Here is a 24843-nt window from a genome sequence, read left to right as displayed (position 1 = left end):
ATCTTCGTTCTTCGGTTCTTTGTATTTTCTTTGTTCTCAATTTGGCTACCAGGAAGCATCTTTCCCTGGAAGCCCTACAGTGGCTTAGGCCTCCTCTTTTCTAAATGATTCACTGGTGTGGGGGTAGGATTACCATGATTAGCTTGGCCAGTGAAGACCAATCTCTGGAGCTTAGGTCAGTTTACAAGCTGAAAGACTGCTATACCATCGGGAAAGCTAAAATAGGTCTTCGTAGGTGATCCACAATGTCAGCTATACTTTATGCTGACAAAAAAAAGAAGACAAAGAAAAGAAATAAAGGAGGTAAAATTTCAATTGAAAATGTTTATTTTACAGTATTACAGTTCTCCAGCTGAGAATACTCCAAAATTAAGCGTACAAAAACTAGTTATTTTATTTTCATAGTTTCTGACCTAGTGGGGGGGGGGAATGTCAAATTCTGGAGAATCAAGATGAAATAACTTGACTATACTATTCTAAAAATGTGTGCGTCCAGATGATCCTGAACAACGCTTGAATGGCCTAACTGTGATGCGTCAGTCCGGTGATAATGACACAGTGGTGTCAGAATCAGAGTGTCAAGTTCCAGTGCAGAAGGTAAGAGTAAAGTTATTTTTTCTCACAAATATTGAAGGGATTTAAAATTGAATATAGAAGTGGCACAGAGGTATTTTAAGCCCTAATTTGAATGAATTTTGGATCTCTAAGCCTAATTTTTGCCTACTTATTAAAAAAAAAAAGTTAAACTGTGAGCAATACTCTTCCCCACCCTCTACCTTCAGTCCCCATATTTGTGTTTAATTGTAAATTCTATAATGCTGGTATTTGCCAGCTATCCTGATTTTAAAACATGTTATAAAACTATCTTTTAGAATCTGTTGTAGATGATTTCCTCATGGAGTCTTTGGTGCACTTAATCTTAAACCACACATTGATCAGTCTTTCAACAAGTATTCTAGATGTTTGGGATACATTAGATACACCAGGTACTATTCTAGACATTTGAATCTAGTAACTGTCAGAAACGGACTATGAATGAGATATTCACATATCCCCTCTTTTTTCTCTCCCTCCCTTCCTTCCATTCTTTCCTTTCTTTTTTCCTTGTAAGTACTTCAGAGGACAAATCTTACTGCTTGGGCACACTTAGGAATATCTGACATTTCACCATGAGGAGCATATTGCTTTGGCCCTTGTTTTTTCTCATTCTTAGAATCTTTGACTTTCTTACATACTGCTCTGCTAATAATTATTATCATCAAAGATTACCTATGTTTAATATGGGTGTTTTGTTATTGATAAGAACCATTTAAAAAGTACCTTTCCTGGGAATTCCCTGCCGGTCCAGTGGTTAGGACTCCTTGCTTTCATTGCCGAGGGCGCGGGTTCAATCCCCGGTCGGGGAACTAAGATCCTGCAAGCAGTGTGGCCAAGGGGGAAAATAAAAAAACAATAACATTTTTTTTAAAAAGTGCCTCTCCTGGGCTTCCCTGGTGGCGCAGTGGTTGAGAATCTGCCTGCCAATGCAGGGGACGCGGGTTCGAGCCCTGGTCTGGGAGGATCCCACATGCCGCGGAGCAACTGGGCCCGTGAGCCACAATTACTGAGCCTGCGCGTCTGGAGCCTGTGCTCCGCAGCAAGAGAGGCTGCGATAGTGAGAGGCTCGCGCACCGCGATGAAGAGTGGCCCCCGCTTGCCGCAACTGGAGAAAGCCCTCGCATAGAAACGAAGACCCAACACAGCCATAAAAAAAAAAAAAAAAAAAAAAAAGTGCCTCTCCTGATATCCAGCATAAATTTTTTATTGTTACTGTTTTTTGTTTAAACAATGGAAGTGTCATCTATCCCCTTTAGGATGCAAAGAATAATGCAGCAGAGTTTCTCAAATTAAATATTTGGTTAACTGTGTACTAAAATCTTTGTTTCTAATTTAACAAAACTGTAATTTTGACTGACCCAAAATAAAGTTTGAAAACAGTAAGAAAATTTTCAAAAAGACAAAGAGATTACAGCAAAAATAAGCAGCAAAACATCAAGTATATGTCATACCATTGAAGTTTGTGCTAAAGGTAAAAGTGACATAAGTCTACTCTCTGTTGATTTTTAATGTCTAGCATATAGTAGGAACTAAAATGTTGAAAGCTTGAGGAGGAATGGGATTGTGTGGCTTGTTCTCTTCACAACAAACAGTTTCCATTCTTTTTTTTTTTTCTTGATTTTAAACTGTTTCCATCCTTGACATTATTTCCTACTGTTGCTCACTCACTATCAGCAGTGTTACCACTTACTGAAAAAAAAAAAAAAAAGGCTACAGAATTTTGGTGCTAGAACAGATCTTTGAGAATTAGTCTTTATGAATAAACTGTGGCCCAGACAGTTCAAGCATCTTGCCCAAAGAAGAGCTGATACTAAAATAAAACATTTCAAGAAGCTCCCAACCTCTTTTGTTTTACTCAGAGCTCTAGCTTTGCTGTTTGTCTCTTACTTACCTCTGCCTCAAGAAAAGCTATCCCTTCTTGCCAAGACTTCTCTATCTCTGTTCTTCATTTTCTTTCATTTAACAGATTTTTGTGGAGCTCTCCTGCCATCTCTATAGTCTCTATTATTCCTTTTGTCTTATTTCTCCACTACCTGTTTACATTTTAAACCAGGCTTTCTCAACTATAGCACTATAGACATTTTAGGCTGGATAAGTTTTTGTTGGGAGTAGGCCTGTACATTGTAGGACGCTTAACAGGAACCCTAACCTCTACCCACTAGATGCTAGCAACACCCTTTCCCCTACCACTACGTGACAACCAAAAACTTTGCTGACACTGCCATAGGTCTTCCCTGGGCAAAGGAGAATCACCCCAGTTGTGAAGCAGTGCCGTAATTTTACCTAGAATCCAGCTGTTCCCCTATTCCTGTAATTTGCCCTATCAGAGGAACCAATGATGTCTAAAATTGCTGCATCCCTCCCAAAGTCTTGATAGGGTAAGGAGTCCAGGGTCTTCTACTACTTCTCTCTCTGGTTGAACATCCACTGTGGTGATTTCAGTTATAGTCTCTCTGCAGATGACTCAAATATATAGTTCAAGCTGAATCTGTAGATTGCTTTGGGTAATATGGATGTTTTAACAATAGTAATTCTTTCAGTCCATGAACATGGAATATCTTTCCATTTCTCTGTATCTTCTTCCATTTCTTTCATCACTGTTATAGTTTTCAGTACAGGTCTTTCACCTTGGTTAAGTTTATTCCTAGGTATTTTATTTTTTTTGATGCAATTGTAAATGTGATTTTTTTTCTTAATTTGGCTTTCTGATAGTTTGTTAGTGTATAGAAACACAGTGGATTTTTGTATATTGATTTTGTATCCTGCAACTTTACTGAATTTATATATTCTAATGTTTTTGGTGGAGTCTTTAGGGTTTTCTATATATAATATCATGTCATCTGCAAATAGTGACAGTTTTACTTCTTTCTGATTTGAGTGCTTTTGTTTCTTTATCTTGCCTGATTGCCCTGGCTGGGACTTCCAGTACTATGTTGACTAGAAATGGTGAGAATGAGCATCCTTGTCTTATTCCTGACCTCAGAGGAAGAGCTTTCAGCCTTTCATCATTGAGTATGATATGAGGTGTGGGCTTGTCATATATAGCCTTTATATGCTAGGATATAGTCCCTCTATACCTACTTTGCTGAGAGTTTTTATCATAAATGGCTGTTGAATTCTGTCATATACTTTCTCTGCATCTATTAAGATCATATTTTTATCCTTCATTTTGTTAATGTGGTGTATCATGTTGTTTGACTTGCAGGTGTTAAACTATCCTTGCATCCCTGGAATAAATCCTACTTGATCATAGTGTATCATCCTTTTACTATATTGTTGAATTTGGTTTGCTAATATGTTGTTGGGGATTCTTGTGCCTATGTTCATCAAGGATATTAGTGTGTAATTTTCTTTTCTTGTGATGTCCTTATCTCATTTTGGTATCAGGGTAATGCTGGCCTAGTTAAATAAGTTTGGAAATGTTCCCTCCTCTTCTATTTTTTGGAAGAGTTTGAGAAGGATTGGTATTAATTCTTCTTTAAATGTTTGGTAGAATTTACCAGTGAAGCCATCTGGTCCTGGACTTTTTGGAAATTTTTTGATTACTGATTCAGTCTCCTTGCTAGTAATTGATTTGTCCACACTTTCAGTTTCTCCATGACTCACTTTCGGTAAGTTGTATGTTTCTAGTAATTTATCAGTTTCTTCTAGGTTGTCCAGTTTGTTGCCATATAATTGTTCATAGTAGTCTCTTACAATCCTTTATATTTCTGTGGTATCAGTTGTAATATCTCCTCTTTCATTTCTTTTTTTTTTTGCTTTTTTTCTTAGATTGATTGATTGATTTTGGCTGAGTTGGGTCTTCATTGCGCGCAGGCTTTCTCTAGTTGCGGTGAGTGGGGGCTACTTTTCGTTGCGGTGCGCGGACTTCTTATTGTGGTGGCTTCTCGTTGCGGAGCATGGGCTCTAGGCACACAGGCTTCAGTAGTTGTGGCACAGGCTCAGTAGTTGCGGCTTGTGGGCTCTAGAGCACAGGCTCAGTAGCTGTGGTGCACTGCACGGGCTTAGTTGTTCCATGGCATGTGGGATCTTCCTGGACCAGGGCTCGAACCCGTGTCCCCTGCATTGGCAGGCGGATTCTTAACCACTGCGCCACCAGGGAAGTCCTTTCTCTTTCATTTCTGATATTATTGATTTGAGTCCTCTTTTTTTTTCTTGGTGAGTCTAGCTGAAGGTTTGTCTGTTTTGCTTATCTTTTCAGAACACCAGTTCTTATTTTCATTGATCTTTTCTGTGGTCTTTTTATAGTCTCTATTTCATTTATTTCTACTCTGATCTTTATTGTTTCCTTCCTTCTTCTAATTCTGGGATTCATTTGTTCTTATTCTAGTTCCTTGAGGTGTAAATTAGGTTTACGTGAGATGGTTCTTGTTTTTTGATATAGGCATTCATCACTGTGAACTTCCCTCTTAGGACTGCTTTTGCTGTATCCCACACCTTTTGGTATGTTGTATTTCCATTTTCATTTGTCTCAAGGTATTTTTTTTTTAACTTCTTTTGATTTCTTCTTTGACGCATTGGTTGTTCCAGTAGCATGTTGTTTAATCTCCATATTTATGAACTTACCAGTTTTCTTCTTGTAATTGATTTCTAGTTTCATATCATTGTGGTCAGGAAAGACACTTGATATGATTTCAGTCTTCTTAAATTTATAAGACTTGTTTTGTGGTATAACATTAACTATCCTGGAGAATATGACAGCTATTAGAAGGGCCATCTAGACATGTAATCTCCAGTGTCCAGTATGGTAGCCACTAGCCACATATAGTTATTGAGTCCTTGAAATGTCTAGTGCAACTGAGAAACTCAGTTTTAGAACTTACAATTAACTTAACTTTAAAAACTTATACTCAGTTCAGTTATTGGAGAACGTAAGGATGTTTGGAACAGTTTGATTATGCACATCTACTTTTTCAACTGTAAATTTTATGAAGTCTAATTACAGATCAATGATTTCTAATCAAAGTTAAGCATTTGAATTGAGATGTGCTATAAATGTAAAACACCAATTTAGAAGACATAACAAAAATATAGGGAATTCCCTGGTGGTCCAGTGGTTAGGACTCCACGCTTTCACTGCCGAGGGCCTGGGTTCAATCCCTGGGCGGGGAACTAAGATCCCACAAGCCGCACAGCACGGCCATAAGTAAGTAAGTAAATAAGTAAATAAATAAAATTATCTTCAATCTTTTATATTGACTGCATGTTGAAATAATAATGCTTTGGGTATATTTGGTGAAATAAAATATATTATTAAAAGTTTTAGTTTAGGGCTTCCCTGGTGGCGCAGTGGTTGAGAATCTGCCTGCTAATGCAGGGGACACGGGTTCGAGCCCTGGTCTGGGAAGATCCCACATGCCAAGGAGCAACTGGGCCCGTGAGCCACAACTACTGAGCCTGCGCATCTGGAGCTTGTGCTCCGCAACAAGAGAGGCCGCGATAGTGAGAGGCCCGCGCACCGCGATGAAGAGTGGCCCCCGCTTGCCGCAACTAGAGAAAGCCCTTGCACAGAAACGAAGACCCAACACAGCCAAAAATAAATAAATAAATAAATAAATAATAAAAATAAAGGAATTCCTTTAAAAAAAAAAAAAAGTTTTAGTTTAAAAAAAATTGTGGTACTGGAAGATTTTAAACTATATATATTTCTATTGGGCAGCACTGATCTAGACCTTGGCATATCACAGTTAAGAACAGTGATCACAATCAGTTAATTTTTTTCTTCATACCGAGGAAAGGAAAACATAGCTATGTCAGAGGGTTCTCAACAAATACTGTGCTGTTCTTCTGGCATCGTCTTACTTTCCCTCTGATTAATCACTTGTATATTTGCTTTATTTTTCTCATAAGATCATAAATGTCTTTTTTAAGTTTTGTAACGTAATTTTTTTTACTGAGGTGTAGTTGATTTACAATGTTAATTACTCCGCACAGCAAAGTGATTCGGTTATACATATATATATATATATATATATATATATGTATACATTTTAAAAATTCTTTTCCATTATGGTTTATCATAGGATATTGAATATAGTTCTCTGTGTTATACAGTAGGACCTTGTTGTTCATAAATATCTTGATTACAGTGACCAGGGGATTTTTATATTCTTAACAGATTGTCATACCCTTAACATATATGTTTCATATTAAATTGAAATAATTGTCAAGCATGCTATTTTAATTTGGTCTTAGATGAATAGTTGAATTTAGTTAATCTGTTATCCTATTTTTTCTACTTTAGTAACCTTTAACTTAAGTTTAGTAAAGTTACCTGAAGCCTTCAGAATCTTTATTTATGATCTATTACTATATCAAAAAATATTGCTTTTCTTCCAAAATTTAGTTGACATCTGTAGACATATACTGAATCAAATATTTGTTTTAGGATATAAAGATCAAGAATGCAGATTCTTGGAAAAGTTTAGGCAAACCAGTCAAAACATCAGGGGTAGTGAAATCATCAGATGAGCTCTTCAACCAATTTAGAAAAGCAGCGATAGAAAAGGAAGTGAGAGCTCGAACACAGGAACTAATACAGAAACATCTGGAACAGAATACCAAGGAACCAAAAGTATTTCAAGAAAATCAAAGGTCTGTAATTTACTGGATTAATGGAGGCTTTGAGAGATATAGACATGTATTTAAAATAAATCTCTTTTTTGTAAGTGGCTATAATTCAACTATTTAGTAGACCACAAAGCAAATTATATTTAGAAAAAGTAAATTTTTATTGATTTTTTAAAAATTGGTAAGTAGTAATATCTATTTTGAAGGGGATAGAAATAATCAAGTGATTGAAGAAGCTATTAAAGATACCAATATTGCTAAATTATAAAGACATCACTATTTTCCAGAAATGTCTTAATATTTCCATTCTATGTGTAAGAAGATGATGATAAACCTTGGTTATAGTTTTCTAAAACCTTCTCTTCATTAACATAGATTGCCCGATGTAAAATTTGACATCAAAAATACTAAAAATAATGTCATAACATACAAAAAAGGGTTATCTAGAATATTGCTTTATATTTATCATTTAACAACGTATCTTCATAATAAAAACTTTTAAGGAGCTTGAAACCTACTTTGAACTTTATTGTTTCTTTAAGGGACCATGGCTTCACTCTAGAATCTTTTCCAAATAAAATGCAAAACAAGTGTCTTGGAGAAGAGCAGAAAGAACATCAGCAGTCACTGGAAGCTCAAGATGGAGGCAAACTCTGGCTTCTCAAAGACCGTAATTTAGCAAGGGCGAAAGAGCAAGAGCGGAGGAGAAGAGAAGCAGTAAGTGAATTTTAGTTTACTAAATCTAACGAACAAAGGAAAGATTTAACAGAGCAGTGTCTTTACATGTTCAAAGATGTATTCTGGGTGGTTCTTAAGTGACAGTAACCTCTTTGGTGAGGATCAGGTTCTAAAATCAGAGAGTAAAATTAAAATTTCATAGTCAAAAGACACAAGCATAGTGTAATAATAGAGTATCAATCCTGGAGGCTACCAGACTTTGAGTTCAAATCCTGGTTCTTCCATTAACTAGATGTTGGAGCCTGGGCTATTTATTTAACCTCCCTGTGTCTCAATTTCCTTATCTGTAAAGTATGGATAATAAAGGTAAAAGGTGAAATGAATTTACATGTATTAAGCACATCTGAAAATGCCTGGCACATAGGTAAAATCACTTACTGTTATTACTTTTGAAAAATCCATAAACTGCCTATGAATTGTGGCTAAAAGATATGCCATCTGTCCCTAGTCAGTGTTTATTTAGTTCAACACTAGATGAAGAAGTTATATGTCAATTATATCTTAACAAAACTGGAAACCAAAAAAAAAAAAAAAGACTTATGTTTAAGGAGTCCTTAATATTTAAAAACTGATGTTTTAAAAAGTAGAATTAATTCCTTTTTTATTGAGGTGGATTATTCTTTTATCTGTGGATTATTTAGAAGTGTGTTATTTAGTTTCCAAATATTTGGAAATTTTCTGGCTAGTGAAAATAATAGAAAATTAGTGATTTCTAATTGAACTCCATTGCGGTCAGAGAACATACAATGTCTTGAATTCTTTTGAATTCACTAAGACTTGTTTTATGGCCCAGATTATGATCTACCTTGGTAAATATTCTGTGTGCACTTGAGAAGAATGTGTATTCTGCTGCTGCTTGGTAGAGTATTTATTAAACAGGGCAAGTTGGTTGGTAATGTTTTTCAAGTCTACTAAATTCTTGCTGATTTTCTGCCTGTTTGCACTATCAAATATTGAGAAGGGCATTGGCATCTACGATGGTATAATTATAGGTTTGTCTTTTTACCCTTGTAATTCTATCAATTTTATTTCATGTTATTTTGAAGCTGTTATTAGGTGCATAGACATTTAGAATTGTTACATCCTCATGATTAATTGACCCCCTTTTCATTACAAAATGATCTTTTTTACTCCTGGTAATATTATTTCCTGTGAAATATAACCACTTCACCTTTTTTATGACTAGTGTTGGCATGGCACAAAAATTTTTTCCATCCTTTTACTTTTAACTTATCTGTGCTTTATATTTAAATTGATTTTCTTGCAGGCAATATATAGTGTAGTCTTGACATAAAAAAAAAAATCCAATCTCTGTCTTTTATAGGAGTGTTTAACCAATTACATTCAATATGATTATTGATATGGTTACGTTTGAGTCCATCATCTTGCTATTTTTTGATGTGTGTCCTCTGTTCTTGTTATTTTTTTTCTCTGCATTCTTTTAGATTAATCATATTTTTTATGATTCCATTTTATTTCCTTTATTGGCTTATTATCAGTAACTCTTTGTTTTGTTACTTTAGTGGTTGCTTTAGCGTTTACAGTATATACTTTAGCTTGTCACAGTCTTCTCAAGTTATATCACACCACTTCACATTTAATATAATAGCCTTGCAATAGTGTACTTCCATTCCCCCCCTCCTAGCCATTAGGCCATTGTTTAAGCAGTCAAATTGTCTCTAAAAGTTTTAAATGACATTAAAAAAACCCCTTGTATTTACCTACGTAGTTACCATTTCTAGTGCTCTTTATTGATTTGTCTAGATCCAGATTTCCAAATGGTATAATTTTCCTTTTCCCTAAAAGGACTTCCTTCTAACGTTTCTTGTGGTGTGGGTCAGCTGGTGATGAAATCTTTCAGCTGTTGTGTATATGAAAATATCTTTATTTGGCCTTTGTTTTTCATTAATAGACTTTATTTTTAAAGTGTTTTAGATTCACAGCAAAATTGAAAGTATAAAGAGTTCCCACATATTCTCCCCTTTCCCCCACCAATACACAACCTCCCCCACCATTAACATCCCACATTAGTGCAGTACATGTGTTACACAATTTGTGAACCAACATTGCCACACCATTATCAATCTTATTTTATCAAGGAAAGTCCATAGTTTACATCAGGGTTCACTCTTTGTGTTGTGCTTCTTATGGGTTTTGACAAATGTATAATGACATACACCAACCATTATGGTACCATCAGAATACTCTGCCTTTCCTGAAAGTCCGCTGTGCTCCTCCTGTTCACCCCTCCCTCCTGAACCCCTGCCAACTGCTGATCTTTTTACTACCATAGTTTAGCCGTTTCCAGAATGTTGTATACTTGGAATCGTACAGTATATATACCTTTTTCAGATTGGCTTCTTTCACTTAGTTATATACATTTAAGTTTCCTCTGTGTCTTTGTAGGTTGCTAGCTCATACCTTTTTAGTGCTGAGTAATATCCCATTGTATAAATGTACCATAGTTTATCCATTGACAGACATCTTGGTTGCTTCCAAGTTAATCACTGGGTTTTCATTAATTGTTTTCTTCATGTTTCTTGTGCTTTGTTGAACTTATTGGAACGATGTGTTTATAGTTTTGATCAAGCTTGGAAAAATTTGGGGCATTATTTCTTCATATTTTTTCTGTTTCCTCCTTTTCTCCTTTTAGTGATTCCTATTACTTTTGTATTAGGCCACTTGAAGTTGTCCCATCTCAGACATTATAGTTGTCATATCTAGAAGTTGATTTGGGTCTTTTTAATGTTTTTAGTATCTCTATTAAACTTTTGAACAAATGGAATACAGTTATCATAACTGTTTAATGGGTTCTCTGCTAATTCTGACATTTATGTCACTTCCAGGTTGGTTTCGATTGATTGATTGATCTCCTTTACAGATGGTGTTTTTCTGCTTCTTTGCTTACCTGGTAACCATTGATGCCAGATGTAAATTTTACCTTATTGGGTGCTGGATATTTTTGTAATCCTGGAAAACTCATGTGAATTCATAGGACATACGGAAACATTAGTTCCAGAAGAAAAACTCCACTGGCTTTGGCTGTGGTATTGATTATGATACAAGTAAATTTCCTAGGAAATAATATACAAAAGTTTTGTCAGCCTCTTATCTATAGTATGAAGGTAGAAACAAATTGCATTTAGCAGTGTTGTAACATATGGTGGAGTTTACTTTAGAGCAATATGGTCTTATAGAACTTTCTACAATTATAGGAATGTGCTTTATACAATCAAATATAATAGCTGCTAGTCACACATGGCATTGAGCACTTGAAATGTGGCTAATACAACTAAGGAACTAAATTTTTCATTTTATTTAATTTTAATTAATTTAAACAGCAAATTTTTTATATTGTTTTATTTTTTTGTTTGTTTTTTAGGAGTTCTTTATTAAAGTTTAATTAGTACTTTAATAGAAGTATTTCTCTAGTGACCTAGGAATTTTTCCTTTTGGTACTCACAAGGGCCTGACTTCAGTCACCCACAAGTGATATCTCAGCAACCTACCTGCCACCTAACAACCCAACTAGGTAACCTGATACAATTTCTAAACCCCAAGCATTTTTCTGGAACCCACTGAAATGTGACTAAAAATGCCACCTCTAGCAGCTTGACAATTGAAAACCTGACTTTGGAGCTACCTACTATCATTCTTGACAACCCAAACTTATGCTGCTGCTACTTGACAGATCCGTATTGTAAACAGCTGCAAAAACTTGACATCTAGCATAAGCTCCCTACCAGAGCTTATGCCAGTTCCTTTGACCCAGTTTTGATCTTAAATTTGAATGGCTGAAGTGTATATTAGGACCACTGAAAAAAGGAATATCCAGGTTATGGTGTCAGCTGCAGAGAGCCTTAGTATTTAAATCGTGGTATCTAAGGTTAATTGGTATAGGCAATAACCAGTTCGATATCAATAAGTATTCCACTAGTTCAGATTTAGTCAAGATGGAAGAGAATCTAAAATAAAGTACTTTTATTTATTCATTTTTTTAAAGTTAGTTTATTTTTTAAATTAATTCATTTATGCATTTTTGGCTGTGCTGGGTCTTCGTTGCGGCACTGGGTCTTTGTTGCGGCACGTGGGCTCTTCGTTGTGGCATGCGGGCTCAGTAGGTGCAGCTCGCAGTCTTAGTTGCAGTATGTGGGATCTTAGTTCCCCGACCAGGGATGGAACACGGGCCCCCTGCATTGGGAGCATAGAGTCTTAACCACTGACCACCAGGGAGCTCCCAAAGTACTTTTTTACTTTTTATTTAAAAAAAAATTTTTTATTGGAGTATAATTGCTTTACAATGTTGTTAGTTTCTGCTGTACAATGATGTGAATCAGCTATATGTATACCTATATCCCCTCCCTCTTAGACCTCCCTCCCATCCCACCCCCCCATCCCACCCATCTAGGAAGTCACAGAGCACCGAGCTGAGCTTCCTGTGCTTTATAGCATGTTCCCACTAGCTATCTATTTTACGCATGTCAATCCTAATCTCCCAGTTAGTCCCCGCCTCCCCCCCTCCACCCCCCCCACACCACGTCCACAAATCCAGTCTCTGTGTCTGCGTCTCTATTCCTGTCCTCAAATAGGTTCATCTGTACCATTTTTCTAGATTACACATATATGCATTAATATACAATATTTGTTTTTCTCTTTCTGGCTTACTTCACTTTGTATGACAGTCTCTAGGTCCATCCACATCTCTACAAATGATCCAATTTCATTCCTTTTTACGGCTGAGCAATATTCCATTGTATATATGTACCACATCTTCTTTATCCATTAATCTGTTGTTGGACATTTAGGTTGCTTCCATGTCCTGGCTACTGTAAATAGAGCTGCAGTGAACATTGGGGTACATGTGTCAAAACCTTTTGAATTATGGTTTTCTCAGGGTATATGCCCAGTAGTGGGATTGATGTGTCATATGGTAGTTCTATTTTTGGTTTTTTAAGGAACCTCCATACTGTTCTCCACAGTGACTGTATCAATTTACTTTCCCACCAACAGTGCAAGAGGGTTCCCTTTTCTCCACACCCTCTCTGGCATTTATTGTTTGTAGATCTTTTGATGATGGCCATTCTGACTGGTTTGAGGTGATACCTCATTGTAGTTTTGATTTGTATTTCTCTAATAATTAGTGACGTTGAGCATCCTTTCATGTGCCCCTTGGCCATCTGTATGTCCTCCTTGGAGAGTTATCTATTTAGGTCTTCTGCCCATTTTTTGATTGGGTTGTTTGTTTTTTTGATATTGAGCTCCATGAGCTGTTTCTGTATTTTGGAGATTAATCCTTTGTCGGTTGTTTCATTTGCAAATATTTTCTCCCATTCTGAGTGTTGTCTTTTCATCTTGTTCATGGTTTCCTTTGCTGTGCAAAAGCTTTTAAGTTTCATTAGGTCCCATTTGTTTATTTTTGTTTTTTTATTTTCATTACTCTAGGAGGTTGGTCAAAAAAGATCTTGCTGTGGTTTATGTCAAAGAATGTTCTTCCTGTGTTTTCCTCTAAGAGTTTTATAGTGTCCGGTCTTACATTTAGGTCTTTAATCCATTTGGAGTTTATTTTTGTGTATGGTGTTAGGGAGTGTTCTAATTTCATTCTTTTACATGTAGCTGTCCAGTTTTCCCAGCACCACTTATTGAAGAGGCTGTCTTTTCTCCGTTGTATGTTCTTGCCTGCTTTGTCATAAATTCGGTGACCATATGTACATGGGTTTATCTCTGCTTTCTATCCTGTACCATTGATCTATATTTCTGTTTTTGTGCCAGTACCATATTATCTTGATTACTGTAGCTTTGTAGTACAGTCTGATCCTCCAAACTCCTGAGGGTCCCTCCAGGCATGGGAACCCCTCCCCTCTCCCAGCCACCCCTCAGGAGCGCCGGTCCCATCCAGCCTCCACTCCTCCCCACTCGCTCCCCACCACATCCTACCCGGTCACTCAAGGGTTCCTCCCATCCCCTTGGGTGTCAAGGTCCCCCACCAGTGTCTGGTGGGTGCCCTAGTTGTGGGGAGACATGAACTCCACGTCCTCCTACTCTGCCATCTTGACTCCAAATTTCCCAAAGTACTTTTAAACAAAACAAGTTTCATTACATATTTTTGGAATTTTGCAGTATGTCTGGATACTTCTAGGAGTATCAGTGATATTTAAACTAGGACAGTGTATCCTACTCTCATTGGAGGGTTAAAATAGAACTTTAAAGGAACTATTTGGGCTAGATATTTGGTATCCTAAGAGCTGGCATTAGGAAAATAGCCTGGGCTAAGATCTAAGAATTTACCCTATTGTCTCTAAGGCATATTTAAAGAAATTTTCATAGTTTTTAAGAGTCACACATAGCTTCTTAATATCCTTTTGGTAGCTAAGTCATAATTCCAAGTCTTCTTCCACATAGCCAGAGAACATTGATTCCCATCCAGGAAGTCAACCAACTGGTTTGCAAACTGGTGCTTTTACCTACTACTCTGGGCTGCTACTCTTCACTGATTTAAAAAAACAAAACAAAACAAAACATTTTTTGAACTTTCCTAGTTGGTGTCATTTCAGATGTGGCAAATACTATCTAACTTGTATCACAAGGACTTTTAGAGAAGGCGTCAGAGTATAGTAAGAAACTTTTGTTTCTTTTGTCTTAATTAGCTTTTCCTATACTTTAGCTTATTTTATTTAGCTTTTTAGCATTTAATAAACAACATTGTACTGAGTGTTATACATGCAATCTGGTTGCTCTTCATAAATATCTGTATATAAAATAAACTTGGTTAGATCATTTGCCTTAGGTTACACAGTAATTGGCAAAATCATGGAAAGCCCTTGGCTTTAAACATAGTATAGTTCTCTTACATAGGTAAGATACTAGTTCATTCAGAAAATAATTTTATGTGTCTAGCACTGTGTTGGCTGGAGAGATACATGAAACCATGTAATCTCAGTTCATGTTTATATTAACACTGAGAACTTTCTTACTTGGAGAGATAGGTTAAACTTGTTATTTGTGTTCTTGTAAGTTTTAAACTTATTTTTCTTTATTACGTGAACAGTATTTTAACAAAAATCAGATAGTATTTGAACAGATATTAAAAGTTAGGTACAAACTCATTATGTTAAATAAATTGCATTCATTTTGTATGTTCCAAATGTTGCATTATCATTTTTTCATATAGATGTAACATAATGAAGGTATAAACTTTTTAAGTAACATTTACGTTTTCTCTTCTTTTCTACAGATGGCTGGTACCATTGATATGACTCTTCAAAGTGACATTATGACGATGTTTGAAAACAACTTTGATTAAAACTAGGTTTTTTAATTAACCGTCAACTTAAATGAATAATACAAAAGATTAAAATGCAAATGGTAAAATGATTGCTTTCAGACACCAAGATACCAATCTTATACTGTATTTTGACTGCTCTAAGATGATTAAACAATTTTCACTTAACGTTTCTTAATAGCTATATGTTCATTTTTTTAACGACATAATTTACAGGAAATTTGATAGTTCTGGATCCCTAAAAATTGAATAAATTCCCAAATGCTATTCATTTTACAAATAGTCTACTATATATTATAGGCCCTGTCTAAGCAATGAAAATCCAAAAGAGATGGTGCCTTCCTGTTTAAAAAATGAAGACTATACAAGGGTATCAAAAATACAGTTCTTGTTGAGTTTCTAATTTTGCTTTTTAGAGGGAGTTGTCATTTAATGGAATTCAAACCTTATTTTATGGAGTGATGGGCCCTTTTGTAATGCAGATGTTTCAGTATTTTATTTATTTTTTAAAATTGAAGTATAATTAACCTTACAACACTGTTAGTTCCAGGTGTACAACATAGTGATTCAATACATCTATACATTACAAAATGATCACCATGAGTTTTTAACTTTTAAAACAAATATTTGTCTGCCTTCAAAAATATTTAGAACCTCTAACAAACAATACTTGGTTTCTTTGAGTGTCAGGTTACATAAGATTCTCTAATGGTTCTATATTCAAATTTATATTACCTATGGTTTGAAAGGTGTTGAATTTGAGGCAAAATAGCAGTAGATATTAATTATGTATGCAAGTTTTTATAAGAATCTATACATTTCTTAATATGCATATGTGATAGCAATGGAAATCTAAATTTTTACTTAACTCTACTAAGTATTTAAGTCTGTAAAATATTTTTGTTTCATCATTCTCAAGTTGGAATTATGTATAAATCATGTATATCAGCTTCATGTATTTTAAAATTTTGGACTCTTGAAGTGTAACATTCAGGCACTATTCCAATATCATCTAAAGTGAAAATTCAAAGTGTATGTGTATTATAGAGAGAAAGAGAAAGTTTTCTTGGCTTCATTTATTTTTATAATCAATATGATAATTTTTTGAAATATCTTTAAACTATTGACCATTTTAAAAACATGATTAACTAGTAGCTAAAATGGTGATGATACCTTCATGAAACATAGCCAGAATTAAAGTAAAAATCATACCTATACCTATTAAACTATATTTTTAACCAAGAAATTAGTATGCATATACTAAACAGCATGCATTGTTTTTCCTAAAAGATCATATAGATATATAGTCTAATCTATATTTATATATATAGTCTTAGATACTTCAGAAATGCATAGTGGTTACCTCTAGGTGATGGGATTACAGGATTTTTTTTTGGTTTTTGGTTTTTTTCCATTTTCTGTAGACTTTTCAGTATTTTCTGGTTCATTTAAATATTGATTATGTAATGCTTTTTTGATCTGTGGGAAATTTTCCATTTTGAAGAGAATAAAAATAGTAAATAAGAATTTACTTCTGTCAAATACACATTAAATCTTTCAACAACTGCCTTTAAATAACTAATAAAACTGCTCAATGAATGATCTTTGTCTATATCTAAAAAGAAAGTTCAGCTTCATTAACATATCCTTTTACATTAAATGGCTTACTTGAGGTTTTCCTATAAACATTTGCAGCAGTCCTTATAGAGAGCTATGTTATGGTGATCAGTGTTTAGTTTAACCAATTTAACGCTTGAACCTTTGCTCAGTCAGTAAGGGGCCTGGCACATTGCAGATACTCAACAAAATTTTGGTAGGTTGGTTGAAGGCAGTTCTGCAGAGAAAATATTGATGTATGACTGATCCTATGTTACGCATTATTTTTTAGTACAAAATTGTTTGGCTTCTCTTAACTTCTCGCATGGAGTTTACTTGTGTTAACAACATTCTCTGTATAATCAACCATTTTGCTTTTTTTTCCCTCTTTTTGTTCTTGAGTTGTTCTGGAAGTGTGGTCCATGGACCAGCTGCATCAGCATCATCTGGGAACATGCAGATTCTCAGACTTCAGACTTACTAAATCAGAACCTCTTGGTGTGGGGTCCAGCAACCTATAGTTGACCCTCCAGGTGATTCTAATATACACTAAAGTTTGAGAATCACTGCTCTAACTGAACCCTGGCTCTCTTCTGCAGGCTGTCATTTAGTACTTGTTTTTCCACTAATGGTTTTCTTATCTTGGGAGTGCTACTTGCAGACCATTCTCTCTTTCCCTAAATATGCCAGCTTTAAGTTTTTCATGATCATCAGACTATACCACCCATAGTCATTTAGCATCCCTGGTTCACTCCTCCTCGTTCCCCAGAGATTTTAGTCTGTTTCACTGTCACTCTCTAGTTGATGCTTCTCAGTCCCTTGACTTCTCTGCTAATGACCTTAATATCTAATCAACTTTAGCCACTCCTTTGTCATTGCCAACAACTATAACTCTTCCTTAATCTCAGTTTCAAGCATCTTAGCCTCTCACTATTTACTCCTGTCTTTTTCTAGCTTAATCTGGAAAGGCCCTGCCTCCAGCAATCATTAGACCTCACGAGGACCTACGATCCTTTAACCCTAGTGCCTTTTCACAGTACCTCTCCCCTCACACCCTCACATCTCTCCTTATCCAGAGTCTGTAGTACATTATCATTTTTTTTTTAAGTTTTTTTTTTTTTAAAGATTGACGTTTCTTTTTATTATTTATTTATTTATTTATTATTTATGGCTGTGTTGGGTCTTCGTTTCTGTGCGAGGGCTTTCTCCAGTTGCGGCAAGCGGGGGCCACTCTTCATCGCGGTGCACGGGCCTCTCATTATCGCGGCCTCTCTTGTTGCGGAGCACAGGCTGCAGACGCGCAGGCTCAGTAGCTGTGGCTCACGGGCCCAGTTGCTCCGCGGCATGTGGGATCTTCCCGGACCAGGGCTCGAACCCATGTCCCCTGCATTGGCAGGCAGATTCTCAACCACTGCGCCACCAGGGAAGCCCTACATTTTCATTTATAATTGCTCCCTTGCATACACTCTCAACTCCATTGTTCCTTTCTTTGTTGAATTCACTTGGCAAAACTCCAGTCTTTATTAATCTGACTGCCTGCTTGGCACCCATGAAACTGGTTAGAGGAAGACATACACCTCTAGCAAGAATAACAAAAAGAAAAAGACACAAATCACTACAGATCCTATAATCATTAAAAAGGTAAAAGTTACAAGTAATAAATAGTAACAAAAAGATAAAAGTTACAAATAACTTTACATTCATAAATTTGAAGAAATGGACCAATTCCTCAAAAAACAAACCATCAAAACTCTATCTACGTGAAATAATCTAAATAGCCCTGTACCATTAAAAAAATTTTTAATTCATAATTTAATGGCTTCTGAAAAAATCTCCAAGCCCATATGATTTCACTGAAAAATTATACCAAACATTTAAAGAAGGATTAATACCAGTGTAAAACTCTTGCAAGAAAAACATGTTATTCTCGAAAATGCCTCTTCCAGAAATTGGCCTATTCTGTCATTTTTGTCAACAGGACAAATTTTATCAACAGGAACAGGGAATACTTCCCAACTCATAAGGCCAGTAATACCCTGATACTAAAATCAAAGACAGTACCAAAAAAAACAAAACAAAAAAGCTGCAGACCATTATCTGTAATGAACTTAGACACAACAATCTTAAACAAAATACTAGCAGACCAAATCCCACAATGTATGAAAAGAATTCTACTCCAAGTGTGATTTATTTGAGCTATGCAAAAAAAAACCCAAGTTATACAAATTGGAAATGAATAAAACTGTTTTTGGTGTTTTTTTTATTTCTTTAGCTATAATTTCCCAAAATGTTAAATAATAGAAGCAATAGGAGTCATTTATATTTCCAACTTTAAAGTAAATGGCTGCAGGATTTCACCATAGGCTATTTTTGGGGGGTAACTATAATGTTTAAACAGTTTCTAAATTAATCTTGCTTTAAGGAACAGCTGCTGAATTTTTGCACATGATTTTCTACACAGAAAATCCAAGAAATCTAAAAAAAACTACAGCTAATAAGTGATTTAAGTAGGGTCACAGGATACAAAATCAACATACAAAAATCTGATCTCTGCAGGCTAATGAGCATGTGAAAACTTAAAAACAGTAACGTTTATAATCACTCAAAAGAATATGGACTATTTAGGTATACACTTAACAAAACGTGTACAGGATCTGTATACTGAAAAGTACAAAATGCTTATGGAACAAATCAAAATAGAAAGACCTAAATAAATGAAGAGACATACTGTGTTCATTAATTGGAAGACAACATAGTAAAGATGTCAGTTCTCCTCAAAATCACATCCTATCAAAACCCCAGCAGTTTTTCATAGACATAAACAAGCTTATTCTAAAATGTATGTGGAATGGGAAAAGCACTAGAATAATTAAATAATATTGACAAAAAAGAATAACATGAGGAATCATTCTGTGTGACATTAAGGCTTACTAAAAAGCTATAGTGGGGACTTCCCTGGTGGTCCAGTGGGTAAGACTCCAAGCTCCCAATGCAGGGGGCCCAGGTTCGATCCCTGGTGGGGGAACTAGATTCCACATGCATGCTACAGCTAAGAGTCCACATGCCACAACTAAGAAACCCACATGCAGCAACAAAGATCCTGTGTGCCACAACTAAGTCCTTGTACAGCCAAAATAAAATAAATATTAAAAAAAAGCTACAGTAATCAAGAAATGTATTAGTGACGAGGTAGACCCAGAGATCAGTGGACTAGAACAGAATAGGGAACCCAGAAGTAGAACCATAAAAATATGCTCAATTGATTTTTGACAAAAGTGCAATTCAGTGGAGGAAGGATGGAAGGATAGTCTTCGTGTTTTTTTTTTTTTAGTTTATTTTTGACTGTGTTGGGTCTTCGTTGCTGTGCAAGGGCATTCTCTAGTTGCGGCGAGCAGGGGCTACTCTTCATTGTGGTGTGTGTGCTTCTCATTGTGGTGGCTTCTCTTGTGGAGCACAGGCTCTAGGCGCATGGGCTTCAGTAGCTGTGGCATGTGGGCTCAGTAGTTGCGGCTCGTGGGCTCTAGAGCACAGGCTCAGTAGTTGTGGTACATGGGCTTAGTTGCTCTGTGGCATGTGGGATCTTCCCGGACCAGAGATTGAACCCGTGTCCCCTGCATTGGCAAGCGGATTCTTAACCACTGCGCCACCAGGGAAGTCCTGGAAGGATAGTCTTTACAACAAATGGTACTGGGGCAACTGGATATCCATAGGCAAAAAAAAAAAAACAGACAATCTCAACCTAAGTCTCACATCTTATGCAAAAATTAACTCAAAAATGCATCTTGGACTTAAATGTAAAATGTAAAACCATAAAATTCTAGGGAAAAAAACAAGAAAAATCTTTAGGCTCTGTGTGTTAAGCAAAAAGATTTTAGACTTGATACCAAAAGCATGATCCATAAATGAGAAATTGATAAATTGGATCTCTTCAAATTAAAACTTTTGTTCTATGAAAAGATAAACTACAGATTAGGAACAAGTATTTGCAAACCACATACCTGACAAAGAAATAGCATATACAATAAAGAACTCTCAAAACAACTGTAAAATAATTAATTAGGAAATGGGCAAAAGACATGAACAAAATTTCCTCAAAGAGAATATACCTATGGCATATACACATGAAAGCATGTTCACCATCATTAGCCATCAGTGACATGTAAATTTGAACTGCAATGAGATATCACTGTACATCTATCAGAAAGGTTAAAATAAAAAAATAGTGACAACACAAAATGCTGGCAAGGATGGAGAAAAACTGGGTCACTCATATATTGCTGGTGGGAATATAACAGTAGAGCCACTCTAGAAACCAGTTTGCAGTTTCTTACAAACAAAACATGCAAAGCCATGTGACACAGCAATTGTACTCTTGGGCATTTATCTAAGATAAATGATAACTTATGATCACACAAAAACCTGTACACAAATGTTCCTAGCAGCTTTTTTCATAATAGTCAAAAACTGGAAAACATCCAGATGTCATATAATAGGTAAATGGTTAAACAATTTGTAATATATACATACTGTGGAATACTACTCAGGAGTAAAGAGGAATGAACTATTGATATATACAATAACTTGAATTTATAGGGAATTATTATGCTGAGTAGGAAAAAATCCCCAAAGATCATATACTATATGATTTCACTTACATAACATTTTTGAAATGACAAAATTTTGGAAACAGGACAGATTAGCAGTCACCAAAGGTTAGGAATGAGGTGTAAGTATGGTTATTACAGGGCAACATGAGGGATACTTGTGGTAATGGAACTGTTCCGTATTCTTGATTTTGGTGGTGGGTACACAAAGCTACATATATGATACAATTAGAAAGCGTAAAGTACACTGGATAAAGTATACACAGGTTCTATTATTTCTCTTATAACTTTGTGATTGTGTCACTTGAAATGTCAATTTAAAAAAGGTAATACTCAAAACTAAAAAATAAGTACTAAACTTATAGTGGTAATCATTTCACAATATATACAGATATCAAATCATTATGTTGTACACTTAAAACTAATACAATGTTATATGTCAATTATATCTCAATTTTTAAAAATTAGGGAATCGGGCTTCCACTTAGGATCTAGAAAACTGGAAAAAGCATTTCTCCCATCATTACAATGAATTAAAAAGCCAGAAAATCTTTAAATTCACAGATTAATCTGAGGGCTGACATTGCAGGGTAACCCAAAATCTAAGGAAAGACAAATGCATCAAAGGAGAGACATGACATAAGCACTGGCTTACCTGAGGTAGGTACCATCAAATGCTATATAATCTGGCAACAATAACAATAACAAATTATCTAAAAGTTCTAACAAATTGCTAAAGGCTGGTGTGGGCTAGCTTGAGAATATAGAACCCTTGGGAGCACAAGAGAAATATGCCATCACTCTCAGGCTCTTCTCCAGAGACCTCATCAGTTCTTAAAAGAAAGATTTGGGGGTGGGGGTGGGGGTGGGGCAGGATGAGCGTTCTGAGAAAGCCATCCTCTTGATGCAGGCCTAGAAGAGAAGAGCAGCAGATACAGGAAAAGCACAAAGGCCCCCCAGATCCTTCTCCCCCATCTTCCCTAAAAAATATAAGCCTTAAGCTTCCGGAGGAAGAACAGCAAACTCTATCAACTTTAGGGCATAAATGAAGACTCACTGCAACTGGGGGAAGGAAATAGAAATAAAACTTCTAATCCTGGGAGAGGGGCAGGAAATACATTGTGGGTCCAGACCATTAGAGATACCGTGTCACTGGGGGCAGGGAAGGATCATTTAGAAGGTCCCACTCCAAGGACATACTGCCTGCTGATGAGGCTGAATTAGGACAGCAGAGAATGCTCCTCTCTGCCCTGCCCTTCTTACCACCAGGGTAAAATGCAGTCAATGACAAGTAAAAGCAGTCTACTGCAATCCGAGGTGCAAGAGCATGGAAAGAGACTGTAACTAACACTAAGTATAAAGAAAGACTTAAAGATGAGCATATAGCAACTATTGAGAAAAATTCACTGGCAAACCAGGAGCCACCCTCATGATTCACACCAGATCCACACCAGAGAAATTTGAGAATCTGTGGTGTACTGAGGATAACCGTAGCAACAATAAAATCCAAATCCAGCTCAACTTCTGACTAGATTGACTCAACCTCCAGACTAAAGGCCTAGCAAAAGAAAAAATGTGTCAATTTCCAGGCATAAAAAGTATATACTTTTGTCTCTATTGTCTTACACAAAATGTCTTTCAAGAAAAAACTATGAGGCATACAAAGAAGCAAGGGAAAAAAAAATCACACTGTAGAGACAAAGCAATCAACAAAAATGGACTTAAAGATGACACAGTTGCAACTATCAGAGAATTTTTAATTACTATGATTAATGTATTAAAAGAGAGGAAAAATGGACAATGTGTGATCAGATGGATAATTTCAACAGAGAGATAGTAACTATAGGAAAAAATAAAATGGAAGTGCTAGAAAATGAAAAACATGGTAACAAATCAAGAATGACTTTGATGGCCTCGTCAATAGAATCAACACAGCCAAGGAAAGAATCAGTGAAACTAAGTATAGATCAAAAGAAATTACCCACAGAAAAAAGCAGAGAACACAAAAAGTGGGGTGTGGTGGGACCAACAGAACAGAACATCCAAAAGCTGTAAGGCAGCATTATAATCTAACATATGTCTAATTGGAATCTCAGAAAGAGAAGAGAGAGAGAATGGGACTGGAGAAATATTTGAAGGGACACTAGCTAAGAATTCTCCAAAATTAATTTGTATTGGGAAAAAAAAAACTCCAGTTTTTCCTTCTCCTGAGTAGGGAAAAACCCTCAGTTCTTCCTCCCGTGTGTTTCCTTTATTATTCACACAGAACGCTTCACTTCTGGTCACCAAATGTGTGGGGGATTTCCCCCAACCAAACAATTCTCTGTGACATCATCTAGGTGTCCTACAATTTAACTCAATTCTGAAAGTATCTACCTGGAGATAGTATCAGATCCCACAGGTTAAGGGCTCAGTCCCACAAGACTGATGCACCTTTCAGATGCCAATCACAAGTAGTAGATCCCCAGATTATCCACAACTTCTGTCTGACTTAGACAAATCAGAGGTTCTCATGACATTTTCTCCCTTAGATTCAATTATTTGCTAGAGCAGCTTACAGAACTGAAGGACACACTGACTTATGTTTATCAGTTTATTAAAGGATGTAGTAAAGAATACAGATGAAGAGCCAGATGAAGAGATAACATAGGGCATGAGGTCTGGCAGGGTCCCAAGCACAGGAGCTTCTGTCTGTGTGGAGTTGGGAGTGTGTCACCCTCCTGTATGTGGATATGTTCACCAACCTGGAAGCTCCCCAAACCCCATACTATTGGGAATTTTTAGAGGTTTCATCACAGAGGCATGATCAATTATTAGCTCCATTTCCAGCCCCTCTCCCCTCTGGAGGAGGGAGGTGGAGCTGAAGATTCCAAGCTTCTAAACATGTCTTGGTCTTTCTGGTGACCAGCCCCCATCTGGAGCCATTCAGGAGCTCACCCAGAGTGAACTCATTAGAACAAAAGATCCTCCTGGGGCTCTTATTACCAGGAATTTACAAGGGTTTTAAGAGTCCTGTATCAGATATGGGTCAGAGACCAAATATTACAATAACAGATGCTCCTAGTTCTCTTATCACTTAGAAAATTACAAGGGTTTCAGGATCTATCTGTCAGGAAGCGGGGCAGAGACCAATATATATTTTCTATTATCTAACATAGTGACAGATACAAAACCACAAATTCAAGAAGCTCAGAAAATGGTAAGCAAGATAAATACAAAAAAAAAAAAAATCACACACACTTAGATATATCATATTTAAACTGCTGAAACCAAAGACAAACATGACACAATAAATACAGAGGAACAAAGAAAAGAATATGGCAAACTTCTCATCGGAAACTGTAAAAGTCATAAGACAGTGGAATGGCATCTTTTTTTTTTTTTTTTTTTAAATTATTATTTATTTATTTATTCATTCTTGGCTGTGTTGGGTCTTCGTTTCTGTGTGAGGGCTTTCTC

The 24843-nt window shown here is 36.1% G+C and overlaps 1 protein-coding gene across 1 annotated transcript in view; it reads left to right on the top strand.

The window, feature by feature from the left end:
* BRDT (bromodomain testis associated) overlaps positions 1–24752 on the top strand; it is an 82117-nt gene extending 57365 nt beyond the window's left edge. Inside the window, exons 14-17 of the mRNA XM_082453688.1 lie at positions 497–597; positions 6986–7191; positions 7710–7884; positions 15137–24752. Of these exons, the coding sequence (XP_082309814.1) occupies positions 497–597; positions 6986–7191; positions 7710–7884; positions 15137–15205 (551 nt within the window). The 3' untranslated portion in view covers positions 15206–24752. The remainder of the gene's footprint in view (positions 1–496; positions 598–6985; positions 7192–7709; positions 7885–15136) is intronic.
* The last annotated feature ends 91 nt before the right edge of the window (positions 24753–24843 follow it).

This window comes from Balaenoptera physalus, assembly GCF_965194825.1.
Source record: "Balaenoptera physalus genome assembly, chromosome: 1".
NCBI lineage: Eukaryota > Metazoa > Chordata > Mammalia > Artiodactyla > Balaenopteridae > Balaenoptera > Balaenoptera physalus.
This window is presented reverse-complemented; position numbering and strand designations above follow the sequence as displayed.